Source organism: Phaethon aethereus (assembly GCF_964289735.1).
Source record: "Phaethon aethereus genome assembly, chromosome: 10".
NCBI classification, from domain to species: Eukaryota; Metazoa; Chordata; class Aves; order Phaethontiformes; family Phaethontidae; genus Phaethon; species Phaethon aethereus.
The window spans coordinates 22198110-22222521 of record NC_138586.1 but is presented as its reverse complement, the minus strand read 5'-3'; the positions used below and the strand labels follow the sequence as shown (position 1 = coordinate 22222521).

General features: G+C 40.2%; 1 protein-coding gene across 1 annotated transcript in view; it reads right to left on the bottom strand.

Annotated features, from left to right (window-relative positions):
* Nucleotides 1–21168, bottom strand: part of HDX (highly divergent homeobox) — a 39177-nt gene extending 18009 nt beyond the window's left edge. The window contains exons 1-3 of the mRNA XM_082004029.1: nt 20874–21168; nt 15171–16295; nt 9684–9737 (exon numbers count right to left, since the gene is read on the bottom strand). Of these exons, the coding sequence (XP_081860155.1) occupies nt 9684–9737; nt 15171–16295; nt 20874–21020 (1326 nt within the window). The 5' untranslated portion in view covers nt 21021–21168. The remainder of the gene's footprint in view (nt 1–9683; nt 9738–15170; nt 16296–20873) is intronic.
* Nucleotides 21169–24412: the final 3244 nt, after the last annotated feature.

The window sequence follows — 24412 nt, the reverse complement described above, 5'->3', positions numbered from 1 at the left end:
TCCATTAGGTGACATCTTCGGCAGGGAGTGCAGGAGGCCAGGAGCTCGCTGCGGAGAGCCGGCGCGCACGCCGCGCGCGCCGCCCGGGAGCGGCTCTCCCCCGTTCCCGCACACCAAGCAGCCGTTAGCAGCCGCAGCACACGGGATGCGCTCCCAGACCGCACGCTGCACTCTACTTTGATCTAAAAGGAATCCAGCTGGCACATTTCAAGGCTGCTCTAGGATGAGCAGCAAAGTGCAGTAAGTGGCCTTCACCTCAAGAGCACCCTGCGGAACAAAGCAAATCCCGGATGCCCATTCACCTATAGCAGACGCCTGTACGCCTGACCTGTGCTCCTCCTACCTACAAGCCACTTACAAAGAACGAAAGTTTAGTTTTCTCCTGAATCGCTGCAGCAGTATCTCCTTTTATAGCTGTTGGCAAAATAGATCGTAACTTCTGAAAGTGACGGGAAGAGCTCTTACTGGTTCTGCAGCTGGGGAGAGGCAGCCGAGCGCTGAGGAAAGGGAAGGCAGAAAGGAGCGTGATAGCAACACAAACTGCACAGAGAAACAAGTCACTCCGGCCTATCCTGCTTTCCTGAACACACAGGTAGCTGAGGGCAACTTCACCTTCCAAAACACATCAAGTGTTTTGAAACATAAGTAAGTAACATTCACTGTTGGTTCTGGAGAGTTCACGCCAACACCACCGCTGCAACAATCCACCACTCACACAGTGCTGCAATCTGCACTTATCAGGAAAACAAAACGGAAAATTTCTTCGTATTTAATATGCATAGCTTGAAGAAACTCCCTGGAACATGCCATGGAAATTCCCCCTCCCCAGCAGAGGGATGAAACGAGAGAAGCAAAAGGCAATCTGCCTAATATTACTTCATCTGTGCGGGAGCAGCCCCAGTCAGTGTCTTCTCTCAGCTCGTTTGTTGCAACGGCCAAATTAGTACAAAAAGCAAAGAAAGTACAGCTAACGCTGGAGTAAGTTCACATTTTTCTGTTTGCCACATGATTTTCCAGTTATCTAAGAAAATGCTGCTTCTATTCAAAGAGTACAGGGCAAGAATACTCACTAACAGAAATGCTTCATATTTGCAATATGCAAAAGGATCCCACATTAGACTAAAGACACACAATAACCAACCATAGAGTTACCAAAGGGATAGTACTGCGGGAAGGGTGCAGAGGCTGCCCAGCTTTTACTTACTAAATGAAAGGATTGTAAGTGGAGAAAGCAGTGTTTAGGAAAACTACCTGGCCTTTAAAAATTTTACTTTAAAAAAAGCCACATATCTTTTCCATTTTAGGTGGATGTATAGTAATTCTGATGATCTACTACAAATGTTTTAATAAAATTCTTATTAGCTAAAACACTAGTCAATGGTTTTCACCTCACAACTGCTACATAATTTTGCTACAAGACCAGGGTTGTAGAGTCAGTCTCAACAGCTTAGATTGAAGCAGATGTTTTAAAGTTATGGGAACTCTCCTGTAGCTACATTCTCGAAGAAGTCTTTTGCAGCCACTTATGGTGGAAATGGGGGGGAAGAACTTATAAAGTTTTTGTTTTACCTCCTAGTAAAAAAAAATCCTAGTGTTTCAGACGACTATGTATTTTTGCTTTTCTGTTGCTGTTGCAGTTACTGCCACACCAGGTACTTTATCCTTTCACTCGTTCCTGAAGAGCTTGTGCAGCAGCACATGAATCACACCGATAACCATCGCAGGTCAGAGAAGGAAACGGAGAACAAGTTTTTTCGGTCAACTGATATGAAAGAAAGAAACAAAAACCCCACAACACACACCACATGAAAGAGTCCAAAAAACAGGAACAAAATTGAGGGGAAAAACAAGCGCATGTAAATAGAAGATGGTATGAAAAGTCAGGTTCCCCTCAGGGTTGAGGAGAGCAGCCTTACTGTGATGCCTGGCAATCCACTCTAGCAAACTCAGCGTATTCTCCAAAGAGTACTTCCCATTCCACTTGACCTTTTCTACTTTGAAGTCCATATTTCATCTTTTCCACCAATATCAGCACTGAGTAACCTACTGAACACAGCCAAGCAGGTGGGAATTGAGCCTCTGAGAAGCTGAAAGAGCTGTCCTCAGAAAGGTACATTTTGGCAGCGTGATGACTGTAATACAGCTGGTTGGTCTTTGCAGCAATGAAAGACAGAATCTATCAGGTTACTGGACTTGAAATTTTACCGGTGCCCCAAAAAAAGATTCTCACCATTTAAGGGCTCTGATTCACAAGGAAGTTGCGAAGAGGGTAGCAGGTCACCCCATATTAAGTTAACCACAGGAGCTGTCTGCCTGCACGCTTGCGCACAGTAAGCGTGAGCTCCTTTACGCCGTCTCAGAGAAGGCAAAGGAAGATCTTCTACTTACTCTGCTCTCACTGCACCGTCGTAACAGGATCAGTCTCGACTCTTATGCTCACTAGATGTAAAAACCACTTGTACGAGGTTTAGATCCAGACTACCTACCTCTGTCTAACCGACTGTGCAGTATGGCTTTTCATGAATTTCTTAGGGAAATCACAAACCACATTCAATTACACGATCATCCCCTTGCGAAAGATTATACCTAAGTTTGACTCCTGCATTATAAGCTGCTCAAAAATTACATAATGCTTTTTGTGAGAAAATAAGGGGCAGAAATTCTACATTGAACATACAACTATACTTCCATCAATTTAGTTAGTAACTTCCTCATGCTTAGTATCATCTGAGAAACTGAGGAAACAAGAGAAAACCCCCACAGTCCTACAAATATCATAACATTGATGGTTATGCATCAGTTAGGATAGGAAAAAAATACCAAAAGATAATACTGAAAAGTGTCACATTTAGCACAGTACTTTCCATAGCTGAAGACAAGCCAGTAATTCAGTCCATATTTTTACTTCATTATAACAACTATTATGAATACAACTCTCATTTCCTCTCTTCAGATCCCCTGCTTGCTCATTCAGGGCTCGGCTTTATCCTTGGCAGTATTAACTATTTGCTGAATGCTTTCCATTTACCAGTTCTGTTGTCCGTAGTTTGGAAAGCATAGAGAAGCTTCTTCCAGCAGAAAACAGACTATCAGCTCACAATGAAAAGCAATCCTGGTGAGCAAATTGAATCAGCAGTTCTGTCGAGCGCAGGGTTAAACCCTGCTTATCCCCTGACCTCTCAAGTGTAATAACAACATTCTTAAAAGAGATGACCCAGTTTATTATAGACATTCCTGGCACTTTGCCGAGCCCCTCATAATACCCACTGTGCATGCAATATTTGTGGTGCAAATGTAGTGTCTATAATTGGTATGAATAATTGCACTGCAGCGGAGTGTCCTTATCCTGCCTTTTATTAGAGCCTGCTTTTTTAGATGAGTTTTTATGCATCAGTTGAAAATGTTTCAGGCCATGTGCACAAAAGCTATACACAATCTTCTGATTATTAATAAAAGACGTTAAAAAATGAAAGAACTAGAGCTTTAATGTAAATAACTATTGCATTTATGCCGCCGCTGAGCACTGTAGGTTGTTAACAAAAAGTTAGGTTTATTTAAGCTGCAGTGAAATCATGAAATCAAAAGTTCACTTCTGCTGCTCTGTGACGAAACGTTCTACAGTAATGGTTATTTCCAGCAAACAAACCTCTCACAACAAATTTTAGTCACTACCACTCAGAAATTCTATCATGGAGAAACAGCAAGAAACGTCAGAGAGTAATACTTTTTTTGTACGTTTTAAAGGTTCTTTAAAGTTTAGTAAAAAGTAACACAGGACAAACAGTGACACTTACCTCCAATACTCTCTAGCAAACCCCAGTATCTTATAAATTGGAGGCACTTCTTACTTAAAAAGTTACTTGAAATAAACACATCCCATCTCCTTTTGAGCCTATCTAAGGCTAACTTCAGATACCCACTCTTGCACTGGAACAAAGGAGTCCGTATCTGCGTCCCCACACTTTACAAAAGCTCTCCATTGCACTCCTCCATTCCCTCCCAGTCATCTCTTTTCAGATCTGAAGAGATACAGCCCATTTGGTTGTTCACTGTGCCTTTGATCACTGTCACTGCTTCTCTGTTATATTGTGGGAGGAATGAGAAGATCAGAAGTGCACACAGCATTCAGGGTATGAGCGAATCCTAGATTCTTCTATAGGAGCATAGTGTTATTTTGCTTTGTTCCCCATGCCTAATGATGCCAGCATTCAGCGCTCTGAACTTTGACACTACTTAATGTCTAATCGTTTTTTTGGTTTTTTGGGTTTTTTTGGAGGATTATCAATTCATATCTCAAGACCTTATTTGTACATAATAATAGTTACTTCTGAATCAATCATCCTACATGTTCCCCCTTTCCCATCTGCACCATTTAATACTATTCTTACTCTTTGGTTTATTATTTCTTGATCTTACTTCCCATAGACAAATTCCTGTATTTTCCTGTAACACTACCAGCACATTTAACCTCATTAAAGCTACGCCAGATCACACGTTCCTCCACTTTGAGGTTTTAAGTTCAGGTTTCACAGCTGTCACAAAGCTGTCCCCCTTTCAGTGACACCCAGTCTCCTGCTACAGAACCAATGCTGCTGGCTAGACACTGATGCTCATACACAGTGTATGTTGCCTGTGCAGGAACAGTGCAATCGGAAGCATCTTTAAAAGAGCTGTACTTTCTGCAGACAGGCACACTGCATGTATTTCCACCCAGTAAAGCCCTAAAAGCTCCCAGGCCACACGTGATTCTCCTCAGGGGAAAAAATGAAAGGCAGCTGGTGGCCCTAACTACCAGAGCAATTCAGAGAGCTGGTTTCTAGACACTGCTTGGGGAAACCAAGTCTTGACAGTTTCCTTCTCGTCACATGAGCAGATAAGTACCCATCACAAGACACCTTCAATCCTCTTAGGATAAAGAAATGCACCTGAAGGCCCCCAGCAAAGCAAATGGCTAGGAGTGAGTTGCTGCCGCCAGCTTCATTCATAGAGTCGAAGACACAGCAGCAAGCTGCACAGCCTTCAGGGAAAAAGGTGTTCAGAAATGGGCTGCAGGCCAAATGGCATCTGAAGGAACCCTTAAACTATTACTGCTAACATACTGTCAGTGCAAAAACTGTTAGATTTCTGGAAGAGAGACTTTTTGCATCTTTTCCCACTGGCTGGATAAGCTTGAAGTTTGTTCTGGTGGAAGCAGGACTGATAAATATTTCATAGTACCACAGCTTGAAAAGAGCTGTAACTGCTTCAACACTCAGCCGAAATTACATATATTCTGTTAATGTGTTTCTAAACCTAACACAGCTAAGAAGAAGAAAAAAAGAGACTATCAGTGCAATAGAATAGTCTAGGCAAAAAAAAAAACCAAAACCCACACCAAAACAAAAAAAAACCACACTCTAAACTCCAGCCATCTCACTCCATAATTTCCAAAACCTCCAATCCACACAAACTGTAAACTCACCCTTCTTGAGATTTTGAACTAGTTTGTTAAATAGTGAATATTCAGCCTCATAGTAAACTGATTTTTAGACAGTAATTATCATGATTCTTATTTAATCTATTAAGGTCTTCCTCATACTTGACTAGAAAGCCTACTTTTCCAATTCCTGGCCAGATACAACATTCAGTCTGCAGGATCACAGCATACAGTAAGCCTAGGTGATATGTGGAACTTAGGTGCAGCATGCCATATAATAAAAAGCTGTATTTTGTCTGAAACTATGATAAGACTTGCCTTCCCTTTGCATTAACTGAAGGACTGCTGATGGGAGTAACGAAGAGCTGCTGTTCACAGCAAGAAGGTCATGACATGTTCATGCATGTTATCATCATCTAACATAAACATCAACAAAGTTAAGTACCTTGAGATATGTGGTGAAATATTTCACAGAAGGAAGAAAAACATTAACTGGTTATCCAAATGACATGGAAGAAATGGCATGAACAAAGACAGCATTCACAATTCAGTCCTGTGGAGATCTTCAGGTTGGGTTGTCAGTCTCTTGCTGAAGACTCTGACTATCTTACTCAAACATGCTCTAACCAGCTTGACTAAAATACAGTTTTCTTCCCTCTACCCTTCTAGGAGAAGAGAGAAGAGGAATATAAACAGGTGAAGAGAACTTCACAAGTTAATACTGGTATAGTTTTAAAACCATAGGCGCACTTTGACTTAGGTAGTTTTAATCACTGTGGGTGCTCATTTTACTTTAAAAGCTGCTCTAAAACGTCTTTTTCTCCAGCACACAGAGGCTTACTGTGGCAGTAGACAGTTTTTGTAAGGTTTTCAGACACAGTCCAACAAGGTGTTTTCTTTAGTAGTTATATTGACGTATGTCGCCCACTCAATTTCCTCCACACAATCCAGCTGTCCTTCCCATGCCCACAGATGTGCCAGTATAACCGGTGGCAGGTTTTACACTGACCTGGGGTTAGACCAGCTTCTTCATCCAATTCAAAGTGCATCTACTGTACTCTTTCTGTGACAGGCAGGACTCTGAAGAGAAGACGTTAATGCCACTATCTCCACAATTTTACTGAAACAGGCGATGTTGAAAGAGCAATGTAAAAAAAAACCAAAATCTAGCACAGGAATCCTCCACCTTATTTCAGTGATTTTCTCCCAAAATATACACACCAAACAGAGGCCAGTGACCCCAGGCTGAGACTCTAGGCAGATTCTGCTAACCTACCTATGGTAGAGGTTCCACCGAAGCACACAAGTACACTACTAAAGAAGGTATCAAAGCCCTCACTTCAATGCAGTATTGCTCCAGGTAGGGGGAAAATGCAAGACCAGCTGCCCTGTGAGTTTCTCCACTGAGGGCAGTGTTCCCTTGAAACCTTGCATGAACTAGCCCAGACATTAACATGAAAGACAACTTAAGTCTCATTTAAAATCCCATCCAAAACACACAAGTTATGTACCACGTGATTTGCTATGCCTGCTTCTGAAGGGTGATGGGCAGAAATAATTATAAGACCTTAATCTACTATTTTAATGACTTTGTGTTTCAGACTTGATATTAAGACCACTAGAACTACTTCTAATTAGAAATTAAAAAAAAAAAAAAAAGCAGCAAACCAAACCCCTGCTCTGCCCCAAAAATAAAACTTCACAACTAAGCCAGGCACAGCTTACCTAGAGTCAACACCTATGTGACACAGGTTTTTCATAGTTAGCACACCAAGTTACATCTACCATAAAAGCAAACCATTCTGCTAAGACATCAGATGACACATGACTTAAGCACAGTTAGTACACTCAAGACTTAAATGCAAGGACAGAAGTGAAGGTATTTTCCCCCTTTTAATTCTCTTTAACCAGTATCTTCATTGGTATTTTCAAATCCTTGTTATCCTTCCACCACCCCGTGAAAAACCCCAAATCAGTGCATTCATAAAGGCCAATGCACTGCACATGCACCATGACAGAACACAGAACTCTCGACTTTCCAAAGACATTCTCATGAATAACTGAGAGGGTGATATTTCTAGACTAATATTCATTAACAGTCAGGATTATATCATCTTACATCATAGCTGAGCAGACTAGAAAGAGTTTCTGCAGAACTGCACAGTTTTTATTTCTCTCAATGCAGTTGAAGGACAGGGCAAGGAAAAAAAAAACATCAAGGCAAAAGATTAAAAATTCAGAGCATCTAAAAGATGATCTTCGTTTTAAACAAAATACAGATTAGACTTTTTACTGTTTGAATGGCACTAATTGCCCTAATCGCAGTTCTACAACTCTATCCATTCTATTTCTGTTGCCTCATGCTCTTTCTTCAAAAGATTTTCACATTTGAAACTGAAGTCTCCTAGGAAGTAGGAGCTTTTTCTCTCTTTTTGTTGTCTTACACCTGTGTATATACAGCAGTTTTAGAATGCCAACTCCTAATTTTTTCTCCTTAAGAAGTCTAATTATGCATTCACATTGGAGAAAGTGCATTCACAATCCAGAAATAGATGTTCTCAAACTGGACTGTGTTAAGCAACAGGTTTTATGCATTTTATTGATGAAAAAAGATACAGGAGTAAAGGTTTAAGGAAAAAGAAATCCCTAATAACCATCCTTAACAAACAGGCACTTCCGTATCCTTGAAGGTTTTAAACTTATCGCAGCAACTTCTACAGCTTATGTCAGATATCTAGCATGACCACCATGCAACAACCTAGCCAGTGCTGGGAAGGAGGGGACAGTATCATGCCCCACTCTCTTCACCGCTCCCAGCCACATGCTCTTGCTGCCTACTTTGAGTTGGCTCTGGCACTCATCTGATCCCCAGTAAGCAACATTCAACTCACTAAGACACACTCAGCAGAAGACTCTGTATCTGACAGGTCAGACGCTTGACCTGGATTACCTTGTAATTAGATACTAGCACCGGTGCTATGGATGGGGTGGCAAATGCACCAGTAGGTAGAGGGCAAAAAACCTCCCCTTTTCGACAGTGATATGCTGTGAAATCAGCTCAAACAGTGAAATGGTACTCTAGGACACTCACCAGCTGCTTGGCATTTTAAAAGGTCATTAAGTAATAGAGGGAAGGTGCCTCTCCAGAAAAGGGCTACATTTAAAAAAGTCTATTTGAGAGAACTAGAACTTGGGGGGGGGGGGGGGGGAAGATGGAATGAGCAAAACCAAGATTTTTATTAAAGTATTGGTTCCTCTGGGAGATGCTCTTATAAAGTGCTCCATATATAAACAGAAATAAGTGATACTACCAAAGTCTGAACAAACTAAAAGTGCGCTGTGGTTGAGACCTAGCAAAAGTCCAAGAGAAAACACAATTAATGTGATGGTCCTTAGACCTTACTTATACAGGAAATGCTACCAAACTCACCCCATTTGAAGACTAAGGAGAAGAACCAACAATAATTAGAAAAGTAAAAAGTACTGGGTACAGCAGGGAGGAGAAAGCAAGGAAAGGTTCTTCCATTACCTAGATGTCATTGCCAAAGCAGCACACGTGACCGTGACAGCTCAATGGTTAGGGGAGTTAGATGGGATAAGTTTGGTTATCATGATAGCCATCTCCCTAGTTATTAGTCCAGCTCCATCAGCAGCAATATGTATCAGCCTCTTGAAAGTTTGGTTGTACCATCCAACCTGCGGGTTTAAGGTGTGTTTTCATGGTAAGCAACAGAATTGACATGCTCTTCAGAGAGAAGCTAGGGTTGAAGTCATTTGTGAATTGAGGACAACAACCTGGCTGATTCTGCCTAATGTGAAATGACATGTATGTGGATAAAATTAGACTTGGTAAAGTTACTACAGATAGCAAGGACTAATTCTGTGTATGTGCAGAGGAGCTGAAAAGGGAGTTACTCTCTTAAGCATTCAGTTGCCCCAATTAACAACCATTTCATTTTCAATATAAAAATACATGATCTGAGCTCTAAACTCATAAATTCAGATGTTGCATTTCAGCTAACAACACAATTCATATACCTGGGCATCCCATTACCTGACAAAGGATTATGACCCTGACCTGCTTTTAAAGATATACATCAACTTTACATGAACTGAAACACTGTATCTGCAGATAATGTTTGCAAAGTATAAAGGGAAAAAACCCCCACACAAGTTAAATAGAACTGACATTTAAAAAAATGCATTTTTGATAAACTTTTCATTCTTTCACTTGACGCATTAGATACTGAAATAGAAATATACTTACTGCTCTTTTTCTGGAACAACCTGTAATCCAAGGCACAGTAAGGTTTCCTGAAATCTGTAGAAGGGAAGGAAGAAACAGAACAAAAAACAACAGCAGCTTAGGTTGCTATGACAGCTAATACCGAGCACTTTCACAAGACTTCAGTATTGTGCATTCAATTCTGATACGAATACCTTTAAAACAGATTAAGATTTAAAACCAAGATAAAGTCACGCTTAGCCTTACTCTTGTAAGGCTAAAAACAAAATGCTCTTTCTTTGGTTGAGGGTGAGATAACATGATGGTAACTTGGGTGTTTCTCTACTTTTGCTATTTCAAAACTTGTATTTCAGAACACAAGTTTTCACTTTCAGTCTTGCACAAAACTGGTAAGATTAAGCAGACTGGAGTTAGGCAAGTGCCAATGTCTGACAAAACTGCTATCGCATATTTTTCAATTACATCAGTTAAACTTTCAGAAAAAAATACTATCAGTTGGTAACCGAGCCTATTCAATGTCAGATGTTAAGGATCTGCATATTAGCAGAAAAACTCAGGACATCAGGTTGGAGAAGGAAGGGGAAGGGGTATGAAGGCACAGGTTAGCTGCCTTGATTCCCATTCCTTCTCCATCATTCCCAGAGGTCAGACTTTATTAAATAATAATCTTGGATTGCTTTCCCTGGCCATCTGAAATGGGTCATTTCCTGGAATATTTTAGGCTTATTTAGGATTCCATGTTCATCTGCTGCTGCAGACAAGCAATGCTTGAGAGACTAAACATAGATCTTGAGAGATTAATCAATTCCAAGTCATTACACACACTATATACGTGAGGAAGAAAAATCTACGCACTTCTGCTGACTGCATCAAACTTCACTGATAGTTTTTGTATTTGGGAAGTGCTCTACCAATGAATTTTGAAGCATAAGCATAACCAAATATAGAATACCTGGTACAGTTTGTCTAGTGTACAAGCACATTAAGATGCTTTTATTCTTCAGGCTTTTAGCTGGATGCATTTGGAGGTTACCAAAGGTCAGACACTTTCTCATTACAAGACAAGGCAGGTTGAGGTGGGATAGAAATGAATACCCACCCCTCCTAAGGGCAAGTCAACATCAGCTTTTTTGTCTAAAATATTAACTTCTTAGTTGCGCACACACACATTTTAGAAATTCTGGATAAACAAGTTACATCTATTACAATTCTTTATCTCACACATAGGGGATTCTGGGCTTCATACCCCAGAATCCACTGCAAATGCATCCTCAGTAGCCACCCAGATGGCTTCTCTTCACAAATTTAAAGAGGGACTACAGAAAAAAGTGCTTTTCTATGTGAATAAAGCGCTTTTCTATGTGAATAAAGCAATCAGTCTGGCAGAACATTAATGGTTACTTGGAAGAAAAACGCACACAAGTTCTGACAGGTATGATGCCAAATACAATCAAGTTTATCTCAATATAAGTACTTGAAAGACAACATGCATGGGACTATTCTAAACCGGCCCTATAAAAAAGGCACAAGGGTTGGGTGGTTTGATTTTTTGGGGTTTTTTTTGGTTGGGGGGGGCATGTATTTTTTTGAGTGACATGGGTAGTTATCCTGCATCCACAGGTCCAACTGGGCCAGCTACCATGAGTTACAAAAATGACAACCTGAAATGCTTGTCTCAGAAAAGATACTGCATCTCAGAAACGGCAACTCTGGCAGATGCTGGAGAAAGTTCAAAGGTACTGCAACACTTGTGTACTGCCAGTGCCATACCTTAATTAAAGTGGTTACACTATATGAGAACCCTACATAATCTATTCCCAATTCACCTGTAGATTTCCTATCCCAAATTCAGTCCACTGGAACAAACCAAGAATCCCAACCCAGTCCCGGTCCCTGTGTATCCCAGCATCACTTGAGGCCACACGCAGTGTTTTTGCAGCCTGCTCACTGCTGCTGTCCTCCCCAGAGCCCTGCAGGTTCTCCCCACTCATGCAGCTAGAAGTATTTAATCCCAGAAATAAAGTGCAGGAACTCCTGTGACAAAAGTAACTCCACTTCTGTTACAAGAATGAGTGTCAGGAAACACTTTGTTCACGTCTCTTCAGAGAAGACCCTGCTTGCCCTAGCAAAAAGCTGTGCTGCCCAAAGTTAGCAAGAACGTCCTCCTCTTGTCTCCAAAAGTCTCTAGGGAAGTAAACAAATCACTCTGACACATTAAAAAAAACAAAGAGAAAAAGGAGTCCCATTTCCTTAAATAAAGCAAACTTGCAGCTCATTCATATAAAGCAGCATCCTTAAAGTGAATCTTAAAAAAATCAATACATAAATAAATATTATATCTATATCCTAGTCTGACATACTGGCTGCAAGGCTTAGGATTCTTCTTTGAAGAAGACAGGGCTAAATTACATAACTGTGCTTCAGTCTGTATAACAAAGTAATTAAAAATACACACATTTTCAACAGTATTTTTGTCCCTTAGGATTGGGGGGAGGAAGCCAAGACTAAATCACGATTCAGCCTGGAGGACCAGCAAGAATAGCCTCTCCAGTTCAATATATTTAAAGCCAAACTAAGGAAAGTAAGTAGGTCGAACAATTTGTTTACTGAAACTGCTCAGGCATTAAAATTGATCACTTCAATAAATTTACTCTTAAGTTACACTAACATGAATTTGATTAATTGAACCAGTAAGGAAACTGTAACTAATTGCTAATTAGATACCCCACCAATGTATGACAGTAATTACTTTCATCAAAACACAAATCACACAGTCCTGACTTTGAAGAAGCATCTGCTCAGATGCTTAACTACTCCAATAATCATGTAGCTCAGGTTTAATCTATTTTTAAATTTAGGAAGATTTCCCCAAGTTTAAGGATTTTCAGTCCTACACTGATGGATAAATTAGCTCAACACAGGCAATAAAACCGACTACATACCAAAAAAGTGTTGCCCTGCATCATTCTAAAATAATTCAGACAGCACCTGTTACAACATCTATGTCTCTGAAAGTTTAATATATAAATATTATTAAGGGAGCATCTGTAAGGGCAGGATCTACATGAAATAGCAGTCACACTGGACTTAATTTTAAGGAGAGGGCTTGGAGGAATGGGTTAAACTAGTGCAGAACTGATGGTTTCGATGAAATACATTATCAGCCTAGCAGGGTACACTATTCGTTACACATGGCTTTGAAAGCAGTAGGTGAAATTTTCTTGTCAACATGATAAATGAGTGTTGGGAGTGTCACTGTCATACACTAACACCTCTTCTGGTACAGAACTTACTTTGGCATTGTTCTGGAACGTGCTAAAAACCCTCAGCAAGGAACGCAGTGACCTGGAGAAATCAGCACTGTTATTTCTCCGAAGTACTATGGCATCTGGCCGTGCTGTTGGACACTATTCCTCTGCAGCTTCTAGAGCCATGATACTATATGCATTGACCCCTCAGCTTTTGCACTCCCTCATAAATTCTCTAACACTGAAGAGTGTCATCTCAGAGGTTCACAGCATGAATGCTTACAGCAGTAAGTGAATTTATAGCAGCCTGCCCCGTTTTTTCCAAGGTTTAAAGCTGTGGAAGGGTAAGGGATACCACAGGAAACAGGAGCTCCCTCAATCCAAGGTGCATTCCCAAATCCACAGAACAGGGGCTTTGAGAGGCAGGCATGGAAGTCAAACGGAGTACAGATGAATTCCTCACTTATAAAAAAAAAAATAGATATGTTCTTATAACAGGGAAAAAAAGGAAAAAAAAAAAAACAGTTACAGACATCTCTCTGTTCTGATCCATATCACACCACACAGACAGATAAAATGTCACCTATCATGAACCGTTCCAGCTGTTTAAAAAGACCCTGTCCCTACCTCCAAAAAATCCCACATTAAAGTTATTTCAAATTTCATTTAAAAATTTAAAAAAGCAGTAAGAAATACACCTCTCAGATGCTTTTTCAAGAGTGAAATAAAGTACCAAGAGTACACAGCTGGAGGTATCAATACTGTATTTCACTTCATCAAACTTAAGAAAAATTTCCTTAACTCTATCATATGCACTTCTGCAGCTTTACCAGCTCTTTATTGAACAGATGTGCACATTTACAGCTTTTCTTCTCCTATGGAACTGGGATGTCAAAAGTAAACAGGATTTAATGAGTTTTATAACTCAAGTAAGAAAAGTAGCAGCAAAAACTGAGACTATCTGACAGAAGCGAGAAAGGGAAAGAACACTCGTCTGAAGCGCTCAGCTTAGAAAAGGTGAAAAATAGGAGTTGCAGATGTCCCATCTACTACATAGAATCTACTCCAGAGTATATATGCTCCTCGAACCTCAGGTTTACCAAGAAAAGCAGTAATTCTGGTGAAAAGTGGCACTTACTTGGACTCAAAAGCTTTCTTTCAAATCCTCACATGAGACAGGAACAAGTCAGAAAAAAGGAAAAAAAAAAAGCTTCACAAAGTATTGTTCCCTATACTGGTAAGCAATGCACAAGAAAAGATGGTATGTTGTTTACATAGTTCGCTTTCTAGATAAATTTAAAAGGTACTAAAATGCAAATGCTGCACAAAGGTGACATATGCAGTATCACGTCAGTCTTAGAACTTTTATCTCAGTGTCTCTAGACTATGTCATGTCAGATGGCATACAGATCCATTTAAAAAAAATCAATTTGGATGTTTCCTGCACAGTTATCTCTTCTCTAGTTAGAACAAAAAATAAAAATAAAATCTAAGTGTGTCAGTGTTGTAGCTTCTTCTGAACATTTTTTAGGTCTTCAATTAGCTGCATTTAATTTTCCCCTGGCATTATCACTGAAGGGACCCTATTACAGGATGAGGAAATAATGGGATTGGATGTAAAACCAGTATTTGAATTAGATGCTGCGGGAGAGGAAGAATATTTGCTCGCTTAGTGCCTCCCATTATCTTAACTAGCTCGCAGAAGATCCTAATCCCCAACAGAAAACAGGTCCAAGAGATCGGCAACTGCGCAGGGGGTACAGGCAGTGCTGATGGAAGAGCTAATCCAAGCTGACATTAATAAGGGCAAGCAACTGTACAGCACACAAATGACAGCATGATCCCATGTTCTGCCCTGTGCCACACGCAAAGTATGTCTACAGAGGAACAACCAAGGGTATCGCTGTGACATGTGCTGGTGAGCCACGGCAGGACGACACAGATTTGAGCATGCATCGGCAGTCGCAGGTGTGATCCTCTTGTAACCAAAGTTTATCTATTGAACCTGTGAAGCCCACACTGATCTTCAATGTACGGCTACCCACAGCAGCCACGGGCTCAGCTGCACAGATAAGAGTGCTACCACACTATTGTCCTGCCTGCACTTTTGTTTAAGAACGAACTCTCTCTACTAAAAGATGGAGTACAGCCTGCAGAAAGGTAAACCTGTTGCTTACTAGCTACCAACTTTCAAAGAAAACAGTACTTATCTACAACTTTGTCTTCAAGGTTTGAAGACAGAGATAAATTGGTAGATTACCTGGTAATTATTTTGGTTTTGTGACAGCCTCAGTTGACTTGAAGATGTAAAATGAGGAGAAAAGGTACTTCTTGATGGGTTAGCACTGTTATATAATGTACTGGATGTTGTGTGTAATGAGGTCCGTGCAGGCAAGTGGTAGTCTCTGTTATGATACAGAATATTGTCAGGCATGTCCCTGGCATTCACCATCTGTGAACTACAGCTCACATTTCTTCCTGGCCCAGACAAGGCTGCACTTTGGTTCTCTACTCGAACAGAACTGCTGCTTTCACAGTATCTTGAATAGCTTTGTATTTGTGCTCCCATGGATGCTAGTTCTTCTTCTCTAGCGTACTCGTCATCCACATCTCCAGTTTCCATCGCGATGGACAGACAGCTGCCTTCCACTGAGCAATGCTTCTGCGTTGCGCTTCCTCCCACAATTCTTTGAGGTTGATCTGTAACCGCCAGAGAAAACACTTCACGGATTTCCAGGTTTTGCGTGCTACAAGAAGGGTCCCTGGTATTAGCCCTTGGTCCAGGGGGCACATGCGATACGAGAGCTGCATGTTCTGGTTTTTGTAACCTTTGACATCCCACGGGTTCAGCTTTACAGGGTCTGTGGCATATCATTGGTTTCTGAGGTAACACCAGCTCTGCGGTCTGGACTGATGAACCACCATAGCTTTTTTTAGTGTGACTATATATGGAGTTTGCAGAATTCAATACACTTGTTTGCCTAGATAAAATAATAGTCTTTTCCCCTACTAATAGGGAAGCATTTTTACAATGTGGTACTTGTCGTCCTATAGGGATGTGCTGCTGCTGAAACTCTGTATCACTTTTTCCTGGTAGTCGTGAAATAGAGGTTTTATGTATTTCTGCCATTGAAGCATTTGTCTGTTTGGTGGATCCTTGCCTACCGGAGGAACTAGCAGGACTGTATATACCAGTAACTATTACATCGTTATTAGAAGAGGTCCAAGAAGACTGCTGACTTTGGGATCGAGCAATATTTACCACATTTCTAACTGCTGCTTCTGGAGGTACTGAGGGAGTAGTAGGGACAGTCCCTGGGGGAGTGCCTCCAGATTCTACAGCACTCTTGCTGCTCATCTTCCTTCGTTTATTGCCAACCCACGTCTGCAAACAACAAACAACAACGACAACAAACACAAAACAAAGCATTAAATAAACAGAAAAAATAGGCAATTCCGTTTTTAAGCAGATTTGATGAAACGTTAAGTGTTCAAGCCGAGACCTACATTTACAAATATGTAAATCATTTACTGATTATGCAAAGTCTGAACAATACAGGGTGGGAATCCATGTCTCTCGTGCTTGCGATTCATATGCTAATACACGTGAGAACCCCAGTCTCAATTCCAAAGCGCCAGTTTCTCAAAAATCCTGAGACTGTATCGTGCCTCCTTTCACGAAGTTACCTTAAGATTCATTTCACTGACACCACTGTGACTAATTCCCCCAAATTTATTTTTTTAATATTTAGCACCTTGGGATGCAGAACCATCACTGAGGTATGCAGCTAAACTTTTGTAACCAAGTAACTGAGAGATACAACCTTCAAAACTGCCTTGAACAGAAACTGCCAATTCTTGAATTTAGATGCGAGGAAGAAAAAGCAGAACTCTTTCTGTTAGACAATTACAAAACAATTTTTGTGAAGTATTTAGACCTATGGAATAATTCCTCCTCTGCCTGCTACACAAATGTTCTGAAAGATAGACAGACTAGTACTACTGGGATTAGACTCCAGCAGAAGTTTGCTATTACGGACATTTCCGAAAGTGACAATGACAGTATATGTCTTGTGTAAAAGATAGCAGTGGAAGAAATATTTGAAAAATGCAGGTACTATGGCAATTGTGCACAGGTTAAAAGGTACTGCTGTTTTAAACACACAGGAAAGCCTGTCCTGCAAGTAACACATTAAGATAGAGCTGACAGAACTGAAGGGGAAACATTAACTCTCTTTATCTTGACATACTGAAGTTAATCTGGTGGAAGCATCAGCCCTAACACTAGAAACGTAAGCACCACCTAACTACTCCTGGCAATTTTCACAATCGAAGAGACAAGGCTTGCTCAGTTCTTTCACCCCAGTATGTCTGTACTGAATGGGAGGGCATAAGCGAGCAGAACACAAGTGCCAAAGAACAAAAAATAAGCTTTTGCATCTGCTTATGCTGGTTATGGAAAAGATCAGATACGCATATAGAGATATGGTGAAACAGTTTTCTGCACCACTCTGGGTATCATCTGCTGCACACCTAAAACCAAACCAAAGCAAGATCTCAACATTCAGCAACCCAAACCAGTTGATTTAGTCAATAAACTCCCTCACCCCACAACGAGCAAACTTCACCGAGTACCTATCTTGGGTTTCCATCTCATTACGTGAAAGAAGGAAAGTTTTCTTCACATAGCGATACCTGCTAAGGAAGTAAACAGATTTCTCTAAAGGAAAATACACATCCTGGTCATACAGAAGTATGCTGAAGTCTCCATTCCATTCTATTCATTTTTGGTGTAAATCTTATAAAATGCCTACTTTGAGGCATGAATTATTGCATACAATAGAGTCTGTTACTAGTGATAAATTTTTTCTTCTCAAAAGTCAGTTTAAATACACAAACTATAGCCACAGGTCTCAAGTTACTTTCCTTTATTGCATAAAACAAATTTCGAAGATCAAATTTATTTTTTTCTTATTTCTGCTCAGTCAGTGAACTTTCAAGATAGAAATTACAATTAAATAGAGACACTGCCAATTTTGGACCAGGAAAAGAGATCTCACCCCCAACTTTTCCAACTGTATAATACTAAAATCTGAAGTTTCTCTCATGGTTTTCCTGGAAAGAAATGCGTTCAAAGAAATGCAAATAAATTACTAGCACTACTGTTCACCTGGGATTAAATTACAGTTTTATGATTTTTCATGGGACAGCCAAGGTTACTGCTACAAGAGTCCCATTCTCCTGATCCCCAGCATCGTCCCCAGCACCTTGCTCCCACTGTCTAACCAAAAATACACACTTGAATAATTTGTGAGTGCAATTCCCCCAAAGGCCTAAAACTAAATTGGCAAAAGAAAAAAGGAACAAAAGTATTGGTAAAGTTAGTAAATTTAACTGGGTTATTCTGAAATTGTGTGAATGCCAGAGATGATCAGCACACGCAGACAGACAGGAGAGAAAGAGCTGCGAGAAGGGAAAGGGTATAAAACCTCCCATTTTTAGCACCGTGAGACATTACTCCAACGAAGAATTATGTGAGATTATACTCTTAGAGCGAACGGGAAACTACATATTGTTACTGGCTTGATGGTTATGGTATCAATTTGGGATGTGACAGAGCAGCCATTAAGTAGAAAATATCCTAAGAAAAGGGACACGAATCTTTGCTTCAATCAAGTCCCCCAACTGGTAAGTTTGGGAGTTCTTTCACCAACATTGGAAGCATTACTGAAATTCTTAACTTTCATTTAGGATGAGAAGAAGCTCCCAGAAGAGATGACAAATCAAAAATCCAGATGCTAAGAAATTTACCTAGGATTTAAGAGACCCTGATTTTACACTCCCAGTTTGACTCAGGCAGAGCTGGAACTTCAGACTGTCCCACAATCCAGACACATGCCACAGAGGGCTTGTCAGTGGTGCTTGGCCACTAGTTTTGACCAGAAGTTCCACGCTACATCTGAAAATAAGTGTCCTCAGGAAGTCTTTCAAGAGCTGTAAAAGAATAATGAAGCTGTAACTGTTCTGACAGCTGCTGTGGTACTGTAGGGAGAACCTCACACCACCTCCCTGATCACTGCTCCCAGCACTCAGTGATATTGTGGAAATCAGACTCTCAGAACTTTTGCACGTTATCAAGTCATGTTGCTCCCATTTCATGTAAAGATAAAAAGCAACCAGCAGAATTATGCCGATATTAATGACCAAAACCAGGCCATTCAAACCTGACATAGCTAGAATACATCTCTCTCAAATTGGAAGAGGGACAGGGTTTTTTCCCAGGAATAACTCCACCACATTTCCTAATTCTGAAAGGGACAACACATTTTTATGTATTGCAGTGATAAAAATCTGTAGAGGTTTACATCAAATCATAAACAGGACTTTTCTTTTTTCCAAGCCAGCTCAAGATTGAAAAGGCTGGATATAGTTCTATGGGTCAAAGCTATAGAAATCCTGATTCAGGGAAAAAATATATTCATAGAGTTATGACATCTGAATTATAACAGCTGTATGGAATGTTCATGCTCCTACTAAAGTCATATCTGCAAGTTCCAGCTGCAAACCAAGTATCATTTTGCTAGACATTGTGCAAAGAAGTACTAATCTCTGTCCAAGAGTTTTACAGGGGGAAAAAAGGAAAAAAGAAAAAAAGTGGGGATTAGGACAAGCAGAAAGGAGGGGTGTAAAGAAGAGAAAGGTAAGAACATACAAAAATACGACACATGCAGAACAAATGCTGTGTCTGTTTCCATTGCACAAGTACGAAAGAAGTTTAAGTATTGCAAATAAGGGCTCGGTAAGGGAAGAAAACTGAAGGAAAAAGGCCACGATACATTATTGCAGCAAAGGAAACACAGAGGGAAAGGGGAATATGATGATGGAGAGTGAATGAGGACTGCAAATAGAGGAGAGACTGGCTGCCTCCACTAGGTCCTTCAATCAGAATAAAAATAGAGAAATAGGCCCTGACTGCATCATCAGCATCCAAACAACTGTGTGTCTGTTCCAGGGAGTCTGAATTTCTGGCTGACTTTCAGAACTTCCCACCACCTAGAGTTGAGAAAGTAAGTTTTAATGTTTCCAGAGTATTTTAAGGGAGGGGAATCCAGGTAAGAATTACGGAGCAGGAGGGGTTGTTATTGTCAATATACCACTGGTACACCACATAAAAAAACCTAGACTGGTCTTACTTCTTCCTCTTCAGTGTCCAGTATTGCAGCAATTCCTGGTAGCTCCACTACTGTTGTTATTTTTTCAGCTAATGCTTATGACTTCTATTTCTGCTCTGAGACAACAGCCATTTTGTTGTCTACTGTTTCACAAGGGATTATTAATTCCCTTCCCGTGGAATTCATAGACTTTGGAAGAGCTCCTGTTAGCACTAGTGACATTCTTCTTTTGTAAGAAAAAAAATGTACTCACTGTAAATAACCACGAGGGACCACAATATTTATGATTGTGACATGGAATACAGGTGTGACAGAGTGTGTCAAAAGAAATACTTCCACAGTTATTCCCCCAAATACATTAGGTTATAGGATTTTTTTAACTTAAGAATAGTTTCCTAATAACATGACCTTTCTTTGATATGATACATTGCACACAGTTTCTATTGGGAAATCTAATTTGTAATTTAATAAATAAATAAAAAAACACCACCAAACCAAAACACCATCAACAAAAGACAAACAACCAAAAAACCCAAAACAAAAACAAACAAAAAAATCACTCCTTGTGCAATCCAGGCCCCTACCAAATACAGCAATCATGTGAAGACATTTCAGCAAAAACAAACTATAAACAAGCTCACTGGGTAAAAATTAACATGTCACACACACGTACTGAAGTCTGATTTAAGACAAGTATGAACTTAGAGACTCCAGTACTCTACAGATATTTTATGTCAAGAAATGAATGTGTATAACTTTAACATACAAATTTGGAAGGCCTCAGTACTTACCCTGACTACACTGAAGTCCAGTTTAGTTTCTTGTGCACACTGTAATATGAGCTGAAAGCAATTTTTACTTTGATTTGTCATTCCATTTTCATAATAACGCTGTAATATCCTTTGTTGTTCTACAGTAAATACAGAACGCAGATTCATCTAAAAATAAAAGAAGATACTCTGAAAGTTGGAATAAAAATTGTGATATTTGTAGAATGCACAGGCTCTCATTCATGTTTGCTGTGATAAGGCTAAGTGTTGACATGTTTTCTTTATGGAGTCCTTTGTACCAACACTTTTACTTACATTCCAAAAAAACCCTTTTACAGTCAGCATTAGTGATTCCTCTGTGATGGACTCCAGTTGAACAGGTGAACTACATGTTTGGAACAACACTGACAGCCTTTCATAAATAAATATCACATTGTGTTGCTAAGTCCAAGAGCCTCTAGTTTCAGACAAAGAAAAAGTATAACACCAGTAGCTCCAACAATATTGGCAGGTTTGTTTCCCCTCCTCTACCAAGTAAAGAGACAAAATCTGAGATAAAACGAAGGTGAGTGGCATGAGCAAAGTTTCCACTGTCTCTGACTTCAGCAAATCCTACACTCTCTTACGGCTGGTCATGCTACTCCTCCTGCGGTGTCAGCACCAGCACTTCCCAGCTGCAGAGTCACAAAGATCAAGGACCAGAACTGAAGACCAACACAGGTACCACCCCCCCTCAAAGAAAAAAAGAGAGAGAGGGAGAGAGAGAAAGAGAAGGGCTTTAGGCAGTTCTTGTCCAGGTCCAGCCCACTGCGATGCTAACGCACTAATATTAACACGAAGGAGGGACCACCCAAATCACAGCCGGCGTTTTCAAGGGTTCAAGCTACTGTGAAACTGTACCCTGAGGCTATAAATCAGCCTAGCTTGGAAAAGGCAAACAGCTGAATATTACCAAGTACAGAACAGACTCCCTAATCGCAAACTGAAGCTTTACGCTCTTGTTACATGGTCTATACAGGCAAATAATATAATCCTCTGGTTATATGTAAGAAAGTAAGAGCCCCATCATCACAGGATTCCAAGAACGGGGCCTTTATTTTGTCCCACGGAGGAGGCTGCCTGCTGAGACAACCCAGGAACAACCTGCGTCCGACTTCATGTCTCAGAAAGCAAAAAAACTCACCAGCCACAAGCCATTTTTAATACTTTCAGTACATGTATCAAAATAATGCAGAACAAACTAAAGAATAATGGAATAGGGAAACCATTTGTAGCTACCAAGCTGTTAGTTATTGGTTTTGAAAATTTTGGATGGAAAATAGAAGAGTAGCAATATACTTAACCTTTGCACAAGAACTGCTTCTAATTTAGAGCAAATAAAATCATTAAGGGCTCAAAAGCATGAGCACCCAACTCCTTTCACATTACTATAATCAAGATGATCATACTATGTAACAGTAATGGACACTGGACTTCAACAGGCCTCTGCGAAGGAAAAGCTCTGTACACAACAGGACAACATCCAGTTTCAGACTCCCCCCAAATCCACTCACCCACCACCTACTCATGCCACCAAACTCTCTCCTCCTCATCCCACCGTGATCAGGCAAATTCACTAACGTAGGGCGAGGACGAATATCTCGAATTTGGAGTACAATGCTTGTAGGCCAGAGCTTTGACTTCAGAGTTTACTTTCCTCTATGTATCAAGAGATGGCAGAAAAATCACTAACCACCAATTTGTAAAATGTACAGTTTTCAGTAATACTTAAAGCAGAAGATGACTTCTCAATCACATTTTTACCTCTGTTCCTAATTCTTACATTACACTCTCAATCTAGTGCATTATTAAATGCAGCACTACCAGCTGCCTGAGTTATGCCTCCCCCAGAACGTATACTCAGTCACAGTCAAAGCTGGTTAAAGGAGGCTCTTGCTCTGCGGTTTAAAGAAATTTATAACAAGCAACAGAGGAGACAATTATTAGCTCATTAACAAATCAATAAAGGTCATGAAAATCTACTTTATCAAGTTCAGAACAGACTTCAGATCTCCCATGTGGATATGCAGGACAATGCAGCCACCAACTGATTTATGCTACTTTCAAAGAACACACGGGAGTTAATTTTGTGATTCTTTTTCTTCCTGCACGATTGGCAGGACCCAGCTTACACTTCTGTGTCTACTACTCTTTCAGTATCAGTGGGCCTTTCTTATTTAGTTGAGATCAGTTCCCACAAATGAAGCCTGTCATCCAATAGCTCCAGCATTTCTATACATAGGCTCATCAAAAAGAAGCATGCTCTCCAAATAGTTCATCAACTGCGATGAAGACTCCTCCAATTGCAAGATAAATTTTTAGAATCAGACCTGATGACCTGCAAGCAAAGCGTGTCAGGTCCTTGATACATTTTTTAATTATATGGATTTCTGTATTCAAAGTCACTTCTGTGTTAAAATACTATCGTTGTTGTATTTGACATCTGTACTTTAGATAAGGCGAGGGTGGAGAATTTTGACAGAATCTCTTGATCTTCAGATAAACCTATATGCATTGCATGACAGACTCCACCTTGCTAAGCTCAAGAGAGGTCAGGGTCTGGTTTAATAAACATCTTATTTTTGCATTTTCTTTTAATCACTTGTAAACTACATCTGCCAACCAAAACACTGGTAAGATTCCTCAGTAACTTCTACCTTGAAGTCCAGCCAAGCACAGCTCAGAGTAAGCGTGCAGAGGCCATCAGAAACTGATTTAAATAAATAGATTGCAGGACCCTACAGACGCAGTTATGGAAGCTGAGTCATAACTTGATTTTACATTCCAACATCTAAACTTTCAAATAAGCAGCTGAGAACTTACTAATGCTCTAGATATACTGAATCCTAAGTTAATAGACAGCTCTGTGCCAGTTACCACTGTCCTACCTATCCGTACACGTATTTACTGACACTACAGCTAGCTATCCTGCTATGTAAATCTATCTTTTCCATTCTGCTCTGCCAATTAATTTATCCTTTTTTTTTTTTTTAAAAAAAGCTTCTTTTTACTACAGGCAACAGAAAGATCAGGGTAAATTGCAGAATGAGCCAGTTGCTTGGTATAATGTGATTATTACCAAGTAGACGTTAAGTTCCAGGCAGAGCAGAAGGGATAGATAACCTCAACAAACAACACTAATGCCTGGACTAAAGCCCCAACAAACCCACTCCGCACCCAGGAAGCGGCAGGATGGTTTGTGCTCTTTGGGTCACAGCCATAGCACAACCTCACAAGACACGTGCTCTGGTCAGTGCTGGGCAGGAAACACAACTTTGCATGAAGATCTTAGATTATGCAGAACAAGAGAAAGGAAATTAAGAATCATAAGGTTTTTTGCTTCTTAACTGCCTACATAGTAATTTCTATCTAGGTATAAGAGATCACAAGATTATTACTACTGTTTCTACTACTAATAGCAACCTCCAAGCATCCAATCTCAATACCGTAGGGCAAAACAATACTGTGTAGGACATTTGGCAATATTCCTTCTCTTGCAGGTTAAAAGCCCACTGTATGTC